The sequence below is a fragment of the Lactuca serriola genome, chromosome 5 (genome assembly GCF_051521515.1).
Source record: "Lactuca serriola cultivar US96UC23 chromosome 5, Lser_US96UC23_V15, whole genome shotgun sequence".
NCBI lineage: Eukaryota > Viridiplantae > Streptophyta > Magnoliopsida > Asterales > Asteraceae > Lactuca > Lactuca serriola.
This window is the reverse complement of record NC_136412.1, coordinates 341,155,137-341,172,701: the sequence shown is the minus strand read 5'-3', so window position 1 is coordinate 341,172,701 and position 17,565 is coordinate 341,155,137. Positions and strand designations below refer to the sequence as shown.

The 17,565-nt window shown below is 32.5% G+C and overlaps 1 protein-coding gene and 1 non-coding gene across 2 annotated transcripts; one reads left to right on the top strand and one right to left on the bottom strand.

Annotated features, from left to right (window-relative positions):
• The first annotated feature begins 6,152 nt into the window (after positions 1–6,152).
• Positions 6,153–6,728, top strand: LOC145051048 (uncharacterized). The gene has a single exon (XM_078999198.1). It carries the CDS (start codon positions 6,153–6,155, stop codon positions 6,726–6,728), a length of 576 nt encoding a protein of 191 aa, XP_078855324.1.
• Positions 6,729–8,589: 1,861 nt separating this feature from the next.
• LOC145055812 (U6 spliceosomal RNA) lies at positions 8,590–8,692 on the bottom strand. The gene has a single exon (XR_013685364.1). It is a non-coding gene; the product is annotated as a U6 spliceosomal RNA (small nuclear RNA).
• Between the last annotated feature and the right edge of the window lie 8,873 nt (positions 8,693–17,565).

The window sequence follows — 17,565 nt, the reverse complement described above, 5'->3', positions numbered from 1 at the left end:
TCCAAACACCCCTCTGTTTACTATTGGTGACCATAGTACCTTGTGCAAAGAGGTATAAACCAATTGTCTCGTGTCTATGTGGATCGACCCTACTTGCCTTGTACTACCTTTTAATGCAATATAATAGTGTTATTCTGGACTATATCGTACCCCTATTATTTGTTGGGTTTGATACCCCTAACAACCTATCAACCAAGACCTTGTGAATCTAGTACCTGTTAACCAAGTGTCTGTGAATCTTGGTGTTAGAGTGCCTAAGAGTCTTGGTGTTAGAGCAATGAAACCTTCAGAGAGAATCAACAAGATACAAATCAGGAAGCATGTTTTTCGAAAAGATGGCAAAGGAGTGACTGAGGACAACCCAATTACTTTAGACTGATTAGGGTTACTTGTTTTCTTTTGCTTTGCAAGTATGTAATAATACACTGTGTATGGTGACTTTATTTTGTTAATTGGGCCAACTTTTGATGTAATTGACAATACTACACTTGCTTGTAACCTAACAACTTTTTATGGCCTTTAAGTAATGGAATCGAATATGGTATCCCATGTCAATTGTGTTTTGTCTTTTTCAATATTTATTGGTATCAATGCATTACTTTATTAAGAAGGTTATAATGGGAATCATATGTCAATTGTCTAATGGGAATCATATTCCCTATTTGTTTTTATCAATGTCCTTTGTCTTTTGGTTATTGAAATTGCAGACAAATTCAATTATCATTGTCCTTGTCCTTTGGCTGTTGAAATTGTAGCCAAATTCAATGTAGATTAGAATCAAATGTGTGCTATATGCAAACTCCATTCAATACATTAAATATAAACCATTCAATACATTTCATATAAACCATCCAATCCATACATCCAAAACACCACAATTCAATACATCAATACAACTGTTTCAACCCTATAACTATGTGCTTTATTCTTCAGCTCTTGAACTTCTTTCTTCAAACATGCAACATCATCTTTAATTGCTTCAAGTTCTTGTTCTAAATCCGGATTCCTAGTCACAGGTTCATCAATCCATTCCCAATACTTACACTTCTTACCCGATTTCTTTGAAATCAAATATAAAGATTGTAAGAAGCTCATTATCTTTATTTATTACAAGGAATATCAAAAGTACAAAGGGAAATCAAGATCGACATACCAGAGAATTGGGGCAAACTTTGAACTTTTTTTTAGGGTTGTCTTTAGTCTTGGATGTGCATATTCAAACTGGGAGTCGACAATCACAAAGCTCCTCTTTCTTTGCGATGGAACCAGGTGAACTGGGATTCGACATCTTCTTCTTCGATTTTGGGTATGGGTTCGAATGTATTTTGATTGAAGTTAGGGCTAGGCATAGTAATATATGCAACGGAACTCATAGATGATCCATGTAGGAGTGTTTTCTTTTAATGAGTGTACACATAGGCAGTCCTGTCAGCAAATATGGAAGCAACCGGTAATAATGACTTAATTTATACATAAGAACAAATTCAAGGGTAAAATGTGGACAAAAAAAGTCAGGGACTAAATGTGTACAAAACCAATAATATGTTACCCATTTAAGTCATTATCCCTTTTAGTTATTATTAAGATGAAGACATATCAAATGTTTCAATTTTGACTAGAGTTTCGTTTAAACGAACTTTGTTGTTTTCGGTTAAAATAAAAGAAACTTCGTAACTTTAAAATATAAACTCACGATTGCTTTCTAACGCGGGGAAATATTAAGAAGATAAAGATTCATAACTGAAAATATATTGCCTGATAAACTCATCAAACAATATCATATATTTTTTTTACACTTTTCAAAATACATTTCAAATGTTGAAGTGGTGAAAGCTTCTAGAAAATATTTATTTTTGTAAAAAATGTTGCTCTTATAAAGTATTAACTACGTTTATCAATATACTAGGTGTGAGACTCATGTATTACATGAGTTTATTTAAAAAAAAATTAAATATGAAATTTTAACAATTTGAGAAGTTTGAATTTATAAGAAAAACGAGAAAAAATTTAAATTATTAAAATTAATGAGACTCTAATACATTGAATACATTACATATATACATCATTTCTAATAAATACCTTACATATATATATTACCTTACATATTAAATGTTGAATTTTAATTTAATAAAATGAAAATTACAATAAAATGACAAGTGGAAAATAGAAAATTCAAAAATTTTAGAAAATGTCATGTGTCCAAATGAAGGAGAAGATGACATGTGGGAAAAAAAAAACTTTCATTTATTAAGAAGGATATTATACAAGAAAACATATATATTGTACAAGAAAACATAAGTACCTTTTTTTCTAAAAATATATATGTTTTCTTTTAATTTTTAAAACAAAATACAAATTTCTAATCTGCTTTGAAAAAGAAAAACGTGATTTACGTTCTCTGTTATATTTGAATTGCTTGAAAAGATTATTAGTTTTTTTTATTATTATTAAGACAATAGGATGGTAATTATATAAAAACAGAACATAATCATGAGAGAAACCACCCGATAAAGGCATAACTAAAAAACTATATAATTTTAAGAATTTAGAATATATCCGATGGGAGCTACATGACACAAAGAATTTAGAGATCCAACAGGAATACACAATGGGAAGAGTGCATATTTTCATTTACTTTTTTAAACTAAGGATCATACACTATGAGAAGTGATCCCTGTCTCTCAATTTTCCAGTGAAAAAAATCATGTAAAAATCCGTTATAAAGCTTATTGACAATTTTAATATCACCAATAACCACATCTTTTGTTGCTTATCATTTATAGCAGCCAGTTGTTAAGTAAAAAAAATAACTCTTGAAGATGATAGGGTCATAACTGAAGGTATGTCCGAAACCCTAAAACAGAAAACCAAAATCAAAGTAGAGGATGTGTAGAAGGGAATTACAACCAAATGAAGCAAGTATTGCATGACTTTTTGTTACCTTCACATACTATTTACCAATTTGCAATAAGATAATTAAACCAAAAGTTCCAAGATTTTATAGTCAAACACCTACAAGAATGAGATTAAATAGTTCTAATAGAATGTATAAGTCCTTAATACATCAAAAGAAAACTTAAGATTACCAATCTCAAGATGTTCATAATTTCATTGTAAGGTTATTTCCATAAAAGACCCTATATTATGACTTTTTTCTTTTTAAACCAAAATTTTTTTCTTTTCCAAAAAAGACCCAACTTTTATGTGTTACTTGTTATTTCAGACCTAGCAGGTCACCAATAGGTAAATTAGGTATTTTTGTTTCATAAAAGACCCTATGTTTTGTAGTTGTTTCCATTTTAGACCCGATTTTTTTTCAAAATAAACTAAACTTTAAAATTTGTTATAATCTTCAAGACCAAATATATAAGTTACTTATTGACTACAACGAAAAAGAAAGTATACATGTATACACTAAAAAATGTTATCTAATCTATTATCTTTTGAGCGAATGTAATCTAAAAGAATTGTAAAATTTTATTTTTATCTAAAAGATATAATTAGACTTTATCTTGGATATATATTATGTCATTAAACATGATATATTGTTTATAGAAAATTTTATTATTACCGATAATAAAAAGTTTGAAGTTAATTTGATATTTTTTGGTAACATGGATAATACATGGCTAAGAAGAATATTTTAGCATAATAACAATATTTTTTTATTTGTAGATAAAAAATACCATATAATTTAACAAACTGTATACAAAATAATTTTTTAGTTTGTCCATTATACTTATTTGGTGAGTTTTGACATATTTCCCTCTCTCACTTTTCTATATTATTTTTTTGGCCGAATTTTTTAATCAATTTTTTTAGAACAGCTAACAAACGCACTCACTATCATACTCCTAAACCAAAGTCATAGAATATTTTGTAGTATTAGCCCATTATTAAATAATATGTTATAATTATATCAAATAAATACATAAAAATCTTAATCCTAAATATTGTATTAGTTTTGTTTAGATATATGAGATTCAAGTTTAAGACTTTCTTAAAAAAATGTTAACATCACATATGAATACATAAAACTATATTTTAGGAATCAAACCGTTTAAGCATAAGTTGAAAATTCAAATAACAAGAATGGTGCACACTTAAATATCAAAATACGAAGGTTGATATTATTAACAATGGTTGGAATGTGGTGAATGAGCAAAACTGACAAAACTATGAAATTTTGTTGTAGAGAAAAAAATTGAATAGTCGACCTACTACCTCATTTTATTAATCTATCTTATGTATACATGGTGTTTAGATCAATACATGGTGTTTGTATATCAATGTTATTGAATCTTAAAGATAATCATAATAATTACCAACATAAAATATAGAATTTCATTTTAATTTGAAAGGATATAATCATGTTTTTATGCATGAACGAAGTTAAGCTTCATTAAATCGGTGTAGTTAAGTATCTTATACAACTAGTGTTAAAGGTTGTAACCAATTTTAAAGTTAAGTTTATTTTGAAATAAAAAAAACATTTTAGGTCTAAACTGGAAAAAAAGTACAAACTATAGGGTTTTTTATGAAATGAAAATACTTGATTTTCCTTTTGGTAACCTGCTAGGGTCTAAAATAACAAGTAATAAGTAAAAGTTGGGTCTTTTTCGAAAAAGAAAAAAAATTTAAGTCTAAAAAGAAAAAGAATCAAAATATAGGGTTTTTTATGAAAATAACCATTCGTTGTAAGAAATCTATGAAAATGAGAGCCATACGTAAAATAGATATTTCATAAACATAAAATTGGAGTTATGGGTTTTCAATTAGCTAAATCCAATTCCTCAAACCCTAAACCTCATACTCTTAGAGACTTCATTGACCAAACATTAAGTCTATTTATGAAAAAAGTGCTAAATCATACCATTAAGTTTATATTTCATGTTTTAAAATCATCAAAACTAGTTGTGAAACCCGTATATTATACGGGTTAATTAAAACATAATGTTAAACAGGAACGATTAAATGAAAAGTTTATTTGAATTTGAAATATGAAATAAGTGAAAATTATGAAAAAAAAAACATGCAAAAAATAAATTAATTAAAATTATATGTTTAATTGTTAGACCTGTGTACTAAACGATTTATTATAATAAAATGTTAAATACAAATGTTTAAAATGTAAATTTATTTGAAATTGAAATTGAAATTTCAAATTTGAAATTTGAAATTTGAAAATTGAAATCAATAGCTATTATAGTAGGTTTAATTTATGGAAACTAAATTAATGATATAGTGGAAATGAATAATGAAGTAATTGACAAGTGGAAAATAAATATATTTCAAAATTATGACAAAATGACATGTGGCCAAATAAATGAGAGAATGACAAGTGACAATAACATTTTCATTTATTAGGGTAAACAGGAGGCATCATTGATGCAAACTTGTTATAAATCTTGATGTAGTTTTTTTTTTTTTTTTTCTTTTTCTCGGGTTGATGGAGGTTTGTGATAAATAAGGTTTTGATCTTTCTTTGTTTGATGCATGTTGAAATCATGTCTTATTTTTTTTTCTTCTAAATTTGATGCAGTTTGTTAGAAATCGTGTTTTGATTTTCATTTTTTTTGTTGAAATCAAGTCTTTTTTTTTTCTGGTTTTAATCGAAGGTTGAAATTTGGATTTGGTTCAACCAACTTTTATTTTCCTGGATTAATTAGGTTTTATTTTGGTTTGGTTTTAATTTCAGGTTTAAGATTTGATTTTGGTTTAGCTTCGTTTGATTTGGTTTGGTGTTAATTTCAGGTTTAAATGTAAGGGCATTCATTCTCGTTATCATAACCATTGCTTAGGCCGGACGGTATGGAGTGTGGGGAGAGGGTGCAGGACGTTTCCCGCACAGGGGAACACCACACCGTAGGTGCGGGAAGCTAGGCACGGGAAGAAGGTGGGGGTGGGGATCCCGTGTTCTCACTCCTCACGTGATTCGTCGATTTCTTTTCTTCTTTTTTTGATTCCAACGGCTATATAGCCGTTAATATATATACATTTGTTTTTTTCTTAAACTATAAATACCACAACATCCAACCATTTTTTTAAACCATAACTTATACTTCTCTCCAAAAAAAATATTATTCAAAATGTCATGATCTTCATCATCCGATTCGACGGCTGTAGAGGAAGCTAAGTTTATTGGTTCCGTCATGGCGAAAACGGTTGCATACTATCAAAACCGACTAGGCGAAACATCACGTGCACGATCTAAACCAAGAAATCCACGGTTGCGTAGAAATCACGAAGTCGGACACAATCGCCTTATAGAAGATTATTTTGCAGATGACGCCATCTATGCTATAAAGTTTCGACGTCGGTTCCAGATGAGGAAGGAACTATACTTACGTATTGTTCACGATTTGGAAGGCCGTTTTCCATATTTCCAATGGCAAATGGATGCAAGGTGGATAAAAGGTTCCTCTCCCGTTCAAAAATGCACGACTGCAATTCGTCAGCCAGCATACGACATGGGCGCAGACAAATGGGACGAGTATTTTAGGATGTCAGAGCGTACCGTGCGGGAGTGTGTGTACAAGTTCTACAAAGCGATCTATTTGGTTTATGGGCAACAATATTTGCGCAAACCAACTATCAACAATATCCTCCAATTGTACACGGTGCATGCATTGAAGTTGGTCATTATGCCCCAACGCATGGCGTGGTCAGTACACGAGAGGCGACCACAAAGAGCCGACGATCATTATAGAGCCTATCGCATCACATGATCTTTGGATATGACATTCATTCTCTGGTCCAGCTGGTGCAGACAATGACATCAATGTGCTAGACCAGTCGTCGGTATTCAACGATATCTACCTTGAAAGTCGCACAATATACCTTTTCAAGCAAATGGGGTAGCGTATAAACGTATATACCATCTTACGGATGGTATATATCCTCCCTTGTCTGTTTTTGTGAAATCGTTTACATGTCCTAACGACCCGAAAAGGAAAAAGTTTAAAGATGCGCAAGAGTCAGCTAGGAAGGATGTGGTGCGAACATTTGGTGTACTTAATAGATGTTGGTAAGTACTAACGGTCGGGGCAATGTCATATGAAGTGAAAAGGTTGCAACACGTAATGTATGATTCTTGAAGACGAAGGAGAACGATATGCCGATACAATGAAAATGAAGTTTTTCCAAATGTCGAAGGAGTAGCCGTTGGTACACAAGAGTATAGGGTGAATAAAAGAGAAGTACACAATCGTGTCATTCATCACGCACTTCGTGCTGATTTGGTGGAGCACATTTATAAGGCTGATATTCAGCCCCCGTTAGAGTTTTGTCACGATGATTTGTTTGACGAATCAGACGAGGATTCTGATATATTCGTCGAGAGTGAAGATTCCGACGACGAGAGTGACACGGGGATAATGATGACGAGGACAATGAGGGCGATGATTCCAAGTGACGTATTTGGTTTATTTAAAATTAGGATATTAATTATGTTTTCTATGTTGTGGGTTGTCTGATTTTTTGTTTGCGTTTTTTTTTTAATTTTCTACTTATTTAAATAATAGGTTTAATCTAATTTTTATTTTAGGTAATGAAATGCTTTTTATTTTAATTAAATTTTATGTTTATTAATAATTTAAAAATTATAAATCATAAAAAAAATATATTTAAAAAAAAAGTGAGGGAAGCCCTTCCCACCCATTTTTTGGGTTTTAGGTGAGGGAATGGGTGGTATGACCCACAAAAAGTGAGGGAAGCTTCCCTCCCATACCCTCCGGTCTTAGAATCATCATTGTCATTCTCAAAGCATCCTAAACATGAAAATTTGAGACAAACATAATTGACTAGATTCAATACAATAACCTCTGGAAGTATATAACAAAATATATCAAACTATTAGTTAGTTACTGGATTAATTCACTTTAATTAGGTTATTAGTTAATTATATTTTATCTTATACGGGAAGATAATCTTAAATGTTTGTGGTTTTATGTTATTTTATGGATTATCCACCCCACTAAACAGAAGTTTACAAAGCATGAAAGGCAAAAGAAGTAAAACTTAAAGCACACATTATAGAAGCAAAGATCACTCTTACTTGTCTTGCCACAAATGGTTGAGGAAATCAACAACAAGATCAACCTGATCATGGAATCCACATGTTCAGTAGTTCATGATGCTCATCTACTAAATCGTAAGAATTGCAATTGCCATCTATAAGCATTTAAGAATATTAACACAAATACAATAGAAAGTAGAAAAACTGATGACTTGGTATTCAACCAGTTATCATAGCCATTGCTTACAATCATCACGATTATTCATAAATCATCCTAAACATTAAAATTGTAGAGTGGCAGACAACAATCATTAATCTATTTGATAAAGCATTTGCAAAGTAACCAATAACATAGAGACAAAGAGATTAAGCTTTCGAATACACATGGTTTGCGAAATACCTCGTAAAATCCGCCAATTGGAGTGAAATAAGTGTTCAATTTGGAGAAGTGTTTTAAGATTGGGAGAACATAGTTAAAGAAAGTTGTGAGTTGCCACATTGAAGGCGATGAGCGCGAAAACTTCACAGACAGGAGAATTAGGGTTTTGGAGAGAAGACGATTTAGGGGCAAAAAAAAAAAGAACAATTTCTCGATTTGTGTGTGTCATCCTTGCGCAGGGGGCATGCTAATCTTCCCTGTATCGTTCCAATTTTATCGGATGTCCCCAAAGGGACAATATTACTTGCAGAGCTCTGCCATATAAACAACTCTCAGGTTCTTCTCATAGTCGATATGGGACGACGCGAGTTCAAAGCCAACTAATTTGACTATTCATGGTTTTGCATTTTCACCAATCGAATAAAACGTATCCTTTATATCATTATCTACAAAAATAGCTTTTCTTAAATATATAAAATATCATTAACTTAATCAAAAAACTTAACAGTTAATTAATTTTATTATTCTCTTATATCTTTATTAAGTTTATTTTTGTTATATCAAAACATTAAAACCAAATATATACAAAAGATATAATTATAAATATTTTTTTGACGTATAAAATAATAAGTTCAATCTATTAAAAATAATAGCATATATTTGTTATTTTATTATTAATATTTATTGATAATTAATACTAATAAAATCAATTAAATTATTTTGCTAAATATTAAGAACACATGTATGGCATGGCATGATATATATACATAAACAACTGTTGAAGTGATCTGTAATATAATTAAAAGATTCGATTACAATATATCTTTCTTAATAGGAGACTAGGAATGCATATGAGGCTTTTTGGTTCGATTATTGGTCAAAACCGAACCATAACCATTATAATTAATTAATGTATTTTGATAACTATTGTTTATCTATTATCAATCGTTTCAGTTAATGATTTTAACTGGTTTATAGTTTTGGTTATCGATTAATATCGGCTAATCATAATCATCCAAAATAACAATAAAAATAGAAAGTAATGAACCCCTCACATGTCTTATGATCCTTGTAATTTTTTACTTTCATTTTATAAAGATTAACAATTAGACATATACAATTAATCAAACCGTTATATTCTTTAAAATAGAAAATTTAACGAACTTATTGAAGAGTGGTAAGTGCAAAGTTGTCAAACTGCATAAAATAGGTATAAACAAAATATACGATATTTATATTGCATTAAAACCTACAAACCTATCACTATCATTTATCAAACTACTTATTTCAACAAAAATGAATAACATTACAAACATATCATAAATAACATTTTAATAAAAAAAAAAACACTAAAGTATATATCTTCCACTTTCTTCGTACATTATAAACGAATAAAATATACATAATTTAAAGTTGTTTCCATTAAAAGGAAACTATCAAACAAATACTAAGACTCGATATCATAAAAATTATACATTCATGTTGAGATTTAAGAACGTAGACAATTAATTGAGAATCTAAGTCTTTAATTATACATTCATGCCTAATATTCAGTAAGTAACTGTGTGTCATTTGTTTGATGTTGTGTGCGTCGTGCAATAGTCAATTCGTTTCCTTATACACGATTGAAAAATCTAAGTACCGTTGGATTGCTGATAGAAGGGACGAAGATGTTTTGAATTGGAATTGGGTTAGACAACCACGTACCAGACTTGAGTTGGATGAACTTCATCGACTAACGCAAATATGTTATGGAATTACATTTGGCGATGAAGAAGATGGGTGGCGTTTCAATTTAGCCAAAGATGGTAGATTTCATGTTAATGTTTTAAGACTAGCAATTGATAAGAATCTATCCACACCTACTTTGTGTAAGTTAATCTGGTGCAAAATTATTCCATTGAATAATACTTGCTTTATATGGGGAGCATATATGTAACATTCCAAAATTCAAGGCCAAAAATTTCATTTTTAAATAAGTTATTATAAAACCATAAGTATAAATACATCCATAATAACCTCTCATGTCAAAACAAAGTGTCAGTAGTCAAACATGTTATCATAAAATAATATGAGAATGTAATCCTAAAGATCTCATATGCGGAAAACATAGTGTGATGCGCTGCGATCGAGCCGACTCATTTCCTTTGAAACAATGTACCTAAAACCAAAACTGTAAACCGTAAGCACGAAGCTTAGTGAGTTCCCCCATCATATCACATACCATACAATACACATACTGTCGGGCGATTATGGGGTGCCTAATCTACCATGCCAGACCATTCTGGGGTGCTTGACCTACCATGTCAGGCCATTATGGGGTGCATGACCTACACATGTCAAGCAATTCTGGTGTGCCTGACGTAGTCAAGCAGTTCTTGGGTGCTTGACCTACTTTGCTGGTTAGTCAGAACCAGGCCTAGGGACTAATCCCTTAACTAACACTATCACATAATAACATGACATAATCATACTACTAGGCATGCAAGGGTACTGACTACCCCTTCAGTATCTTTCAATCGGTAACCGGGGACTATTTCACCCATACTACTACTAACATGTATAACAGAGCACTCTGGCACACAGAGTATATCAAATAGCAGCAAACCAGGCAATTATCACAAAGACAATTATCTAACACACATCTCCTACTAGTGGGCCGACATTATGGCCTTAAACCCATTTCTACTGGAAGGTAACTCACCTCACACTACTGAAGTCCCGCAAACCCAACCCCTATTGCTGGATGACAGATTCCTGAACTGTCAACATCAAAACATCACCCAATTAATAATTGGGTTCCAATACATAACCATAAGTCTATGCTTGGGGTAAGAGACTACTCTACACCTAACTTGGCTTGATTCAAGCGCAAGGCCCAATCCAAAGGCCCAAAAGTCCAACTATGGCTCAAAGCCCAACATATGGCCCAATTTTCCAAATTGGGCCCAAACCTTCACATGGTCTCATTCTAAGGCCCAACCATTTATTCCAGTCCAACAATTGACATTTTAATGGCCTAATATCATATAACCATTAAGTCCTAAACTATGGCCCAATTTTCCAAATTGGGACCAAACCTTCATATGGGCCTTACCCTAAAGCCCATCTAAATATTCTAGTCCATTTGATTGTTTTTGGATGGCCCATTATTAGCCCAATCACCAAAGCCCAAGTGAAATTAAGGTTTTACATAAAATGACAATTAGGGTTAAGTGTTTCTCACTTAACCCATTAAGGACTTAATCCATTAAGTCCATTACTTTACTAGATAAGTCATATGGTGTGATTGGGTGTAATTCACAATTCCATTCCAATGGCCCAAATGTGGGTCCCGATAAGTCCAAGGAAAAATTAGCCTTTGTGGAGAATCTTCTTGGAGAAAGCGAAAAATTAATGTGGCAGCAATGGCGAACTGCATACCCAGGAGCATACTCTGTTCTTGAAACAAACGCAGACGACCCATAAAATATAACTTCACAAGTAAGACAACTAATTATAATGGAGGATCCATATAGAGGATCAATTGATGAACCGAACAGAGCCTACAGGGACCTAGATAGAATAACTTGTGAAGAAACTAAAAATTTGTGGTCATTCTTGCAAGGTTTCAGACGATTGGCAGTAAAGTCCGGAAAATTAAACTTTCCCTCAACAACGGAAAAACTCTTTGCTAAACTTCCACCCTCTTTATCCAAAAAGATAAAAATGGGAGTCTATAACAATCAATAGACTCAACAGTCAAACATGGTCTGATAACAAGGCAAAATTAGCCTTTATGGAGAATCTACTTAGAGAAAGCGATAAATTAATGTGGCAGCAATGGCGAACTGCATACACAGGAGCATACTATACTCTTGAAACAATCGCAGACGACCCACAAAATATAACTTCACAAGTAAGACAACTAATTATAATGGAGGATCCATATAGAGGATCAACTAATGAACATGACAGAGCCTGCAGGACCTAAATAGAATAACTTGTGAATAAACCAAAAATTTGTGGTCGTTCTTGCAAGATTTCAGACGATTGGCAGTAAAGTCTGGAAAATTATAATTTCCATCAACAACGAAAAAACTTTTTGCTAAACTTCCACCCTCTTTGTCCAAGAAGATAGAAGAATCATTTAAGGCCAAATACCACGATCTTAATGCATGAGTGTTACCTGCAATCAAATTTACTCATACTTTCGTCTCAGAAATGTGCAAAGACGCGACTCTTGCCAAAGAATTAAGGGATTTATCTCTTTGTTCTGCCATACCAATTCCCGGTTATTATAAAAATGACAGGAAGAAATATGGAATGAGAAAATCAAGGACATACAAAGGAAAACCACACAATTCTCATGTAAAGCCATTCAAGAGAAAATACAAAGATGATAGAGGACGAGTAAAGAAGTGTAAAGGCTTTATTTGTGGAAAGGAAGGAAACTTTGCAAAAGATTGCAAAAGTAAGCAAGGAAATATCGCAAGATCAACTGTTTATCAAGAATTAGATCTTGACGACAACTGGGATATTGTCTCGGCAGACTTTGATGATAGCAGTGTATACAACATATCAGAAGGAGAAGGTGATGTTCATCGAAACACTAGTTTTTTAGTTCAATACACTCCTTTTGAAGAAGCATCCCTCATGGCGATGAAAGAAATTTATGAAAGTGATGATGAACAAAGCATAAAAGAAGGCTGTGATAACCATCATGCCTTCATGTTTCACCCTGGACCACCAACAAAAATAGTAGACATGGTCCAATAAGCAGGATCGTGGAAGCCAGACAAAGAATTACCAACCTAGAGCAAAGGTTGTGAGCATGATTGGAAAGAAAACACGGTTAGAAATTATACAACCTGCTATTATTGTGGAATATTAACTACAGGCATGTCAAGGCTCAATTGTCATAAGTGCCAACTGACAACATGTGCTCTTTGTGCAAGAAACTATCTTGGCAACATAGTCAATGTTAAAGGAAAGCAATCAAATAAACCAAAGGAAGATGAAAGGAACTTCAACAGTAACGAAGTAAAGCTTCTTAAAGAACTTTTAAAAGAAAAGACAGAACAAGTGCATCAAATGATCAGGGATAAAGCCAAAGAATACTATGAAAACAAAGCCGTTATGGAAAAGAAGGAGGAATTATGGCAAAAAAAGGAAGGCTTGTTATTAAGGGACCCTACAGATGCCCTCAAAATCATTTATCAGCTAAGAAATGAAAAGGAAAGGCTTGAAGAACAAAAGAATGAAGAAATAAGAAAACTTAAGGCACAACTACAAAAGAGAAAAGAAGTAGAAACTCAGTTCTCCAGTGAAGAGTTTCTGCCACCAGGAAGTCCTTAGATAGTAAACCCCTTCATGGAAGTAGAACTTTATTATTCTAGAAACACTACTACAACTCCAAAAGTTAAGAAGGTCACCAATCAACTTTATAATGTGAAGGTTAAGTTTAAAATTCCTAATTGCCCAATGTTTGGAACCACCGCAATAATAGATATAGGGGCATCAACATGTTGTATAAACAAGAAAGTCATTCCAGAAGAAGCAATGGAACCTCTAAATCACGATGTTTTCTTCAATGGCCTAAATTCAAGACAACAAGCCACCCATAAGATAAAGCAGGGCTACTACCTAATTGAAGGAAACAAATTCAAGATATTTCTTCTTTATGCATAGGACAACAATGGTATCGAAATGCTAATATGATCCAACTTCCTGAGGCCAATGAAAGGAGGAATTCATATAGAAGGAGATGAAATAAACATTTACAAAAAGGTTACCAAAATCAAAACCTCAAGTCAAACAGAAATTGCAGAAATTGCTGAGTTAGGAATTAGTGAGGAAGACTTCCTTGGAATAAATGAATCCATTTATTTCAACCAAGAAGGAAGCAAGGAATTCTTAGAGCAATTTAAACCTATCATAGAAAGGTTGAAACATCAACGGTACATCGGAGAAGAATCCTTAAAGCATTGGAAAAAGAATGGTGAACTTTTTAAACTAGATATCATCAATCCATATATCACACTTGAAGATTGACCATTAAAACATGTGACTCCAGCAATGGAAAACTCTTTCAAGAAGCATGTTGATAGCCTTCTCAAGATAGGTGCCATTCGCCCAAGTAAGAGCAGGCACAAAACCATGACAATGATCGTTAATTTAGGAATAACATTTGATCCTGCAACTGGAAAATAAATCAAAGGAAAAGAAAGGATTGTTTTTAATTATAAGTCCTTGAATGATAATGCATACAAGGATCAATATTCCCTACCAGGAATCAACACAATTATCAAGAAAGTAGGAGGTGCAAAAATATTCTCAAAGTTTGATCTCAAATCAGGATTCCATCAAGTTTCTATGGAAGAAGAATCAATCCCTTGGACTACATTCTTAGTCCCAGGAGGACTTTATGAATGATTGGTTATGCCATTTGGGTTAAAAAATGCCCCAATAGTATTCCAAAGAAAAATGGATACATTCTTCATGGGAACAGAATCATTCATCGCAATATACATTGATGACATACTGGTTTTCTCAAAAAATGAAAAAGAGCATGCTAAGCATTTGGAATTGATGCTAAAAATTTGTGAGGAAAATGGTCTGGCCTTATCTCTAGCAAAGATGAAGATAGCAATCCCAATAATAGATTTCATGGGAGCAGTAATAGGAGAAATTGCAACCACACATCATAAAAAAGATCGTAAACTTCAATGAAGAGGATCTGAAGACTAAAAAAGGATTAAGGCCATTCTTAGGAATCCTTAATTATGCTCGGAATCATATCCAAACGCTTGGGATACTCCTGAGGCCGCTATATGAAAAAACAAATGCTCATGGAGACAAAAGACTGAAAACTTCTGATTATGAGCTGATCAAAAAAATCAAAGAGCAAGCTCAAAACCTTCCGGACCTTGAAATTCCACCAGAAAATGCTTACATCATCCTGGAAACAGATGGATTCATGGAAGGATGGGGAGGAATAGTGAAATAGAAAGTTAGCAAGGCAGATCCAAGAAGTTCATAAAGAATTTGTGCATATACAAGTGGCAAATTTTCAACAACCCAATCCACAATTGATGCTGAATTAATGCTTGCATCAACACTCTGGAAAAACTGAGGATCTACTACCTTGACAAACAGGAAGTCACCTTAAGAACGGATTGTCAAGCCATTATTAGTTTTTACAATAAGAATAATAGTAATAAATCCTCAAGAGTTAGGTGGATCAAGTTTACAGACGCATCCACAAGAACAGGCGTCAAAATTAACATTGAACATATAGAAGGGAAACATAACACCCTTGCTGATTCTCTCTCAAGACTTGTTAACCTTTGTTTTGCAGAATGCACAGTAGAAATGAAACAGTTAGTAGTAGCAACTTTTTGCTCAATGGAGGAAGTTCTAATAGTGGACCCGGGATGGGATGATTATTGGCTACAAGCGTTAAAATTGAATCGTCCCGTTCCACTTTGTCCTGTAGCTCGAAGGGCCCGCATATGAAACAAAAGATGTCGGCCATTAGTATGAATTATTATGTAAATTATTAACATGAATTATCACGTAGGGCCAATGTAACATAATCAAATAATGGTTCCACTACTAGAAAAATAGCATTTTACGACGCGCAATTAATGGCATACCCTGATAGAGGACGTGTATTTGTGCGTGCCCTAAAAATTAATGTCAGTTTTCCAAAATTTGAAGGATAAAGGACACACATTTTTGCGTGCCCTAAAATTAGTGTCCAAAAAAAAAAATTAAAAACGCGGAGGGCACTTATTTAAAGATGGGTGTCGTGGAGATGTCGCTTTATATTTTTAATGAAACGCGTGTTCCCTTCTTTTGCAGCTGGGGGGAAACGAAAATCCAAAAAGTTTGAAAGGCCGCCATGTTATCCTCTACCTTATTACCGTCGTTCTTTTCTATATCTCTATCTCCCACACTCTAATACCCCAAAAACCCTAATATCATCGCCGATCCTCTTTTCTCCTACAATAAAATCGCAATATCACCAAATATTCGATCTTCCACAAGAAAATGTCTCCGACCGATGTCTTAACCCACTCTCTGCCCTCACACTACTTCTCCGATCGATCTTCCACAAGAAAATGTCTCCGACCGATCTCTTAACCCACTCTTTGCCCTCACACTACTATATTATAAAACATATTCGAGAATATTCCCTGACATATGCTATGGTTTATTCCTTTATGTTTTTGGCATATTCCATATGCCATTTCTATGTGTTTCGCCTATATAAAGGCATTTGTATCGGTTGTAAAATACCATTGAAAACCCCATTACAACCATCATTTTATAATCAAGCTTCCGCAGGATTTTAATAAAAAAAGGTATGCTTTTGTAATACTTGTACTTTACAATTTTAGTACTTGTACTTTAAAGTTTTAGTTTTTGAGCTTTGGTACAAGATAAAAATTCATGACAACGTAATTAATTTGTTGTGATATAATTAGCCTTCCCAATATTTGATAATACACAATAGAATTCAATTTACCAATTCTCGCGCAACCAAACAATTTAGAAAAAAAATTACAAAATCTTAATTTTTAACATCAACGAAAAGATAAACAAATTGATACGTTTTTGACAATTTTAATTTTTATAATCAACTATTCAATCCACTGTATCCAAATTTGGTAACAATTAATGGTGATTTCGCATTCCATAAAAATATTACTTGTTACTTGTTTGTACATAAAACATTACATTGTCTATTTCTTAAATTTCAAGATTTGTCAAATATGTTTTATAATATAGCAAAAATACAAATATAAGTAAATTCACCAGTGAATCTATCCATAAATCCATTTATGTATGATTAAAATGTTGAGACTGTAAAAAGAAAATCAAATGAATCAACTTATATTCACATATAAATATAAATATTTATTAAAATTAATATTTTAGCCTCGAGGTCATAGACTAATTTAAGTGAAAACAAGATAAAATATTTATTTGAAAATTGCAATGCCCAAAACGATTAATAAACAAACATTTTAATAAATTTTAATTGTTTACAAAACGAGAATTAAGCATATTAATAAGTTTAAGATTTGATATGTTGCTTTCATGAGGGTGTAATTTAGAAAATGTTAATTTTGGAAAGCATTTATAATATTTAACCGTTGGAAGTCGAAAGAGTTGGCTTGTT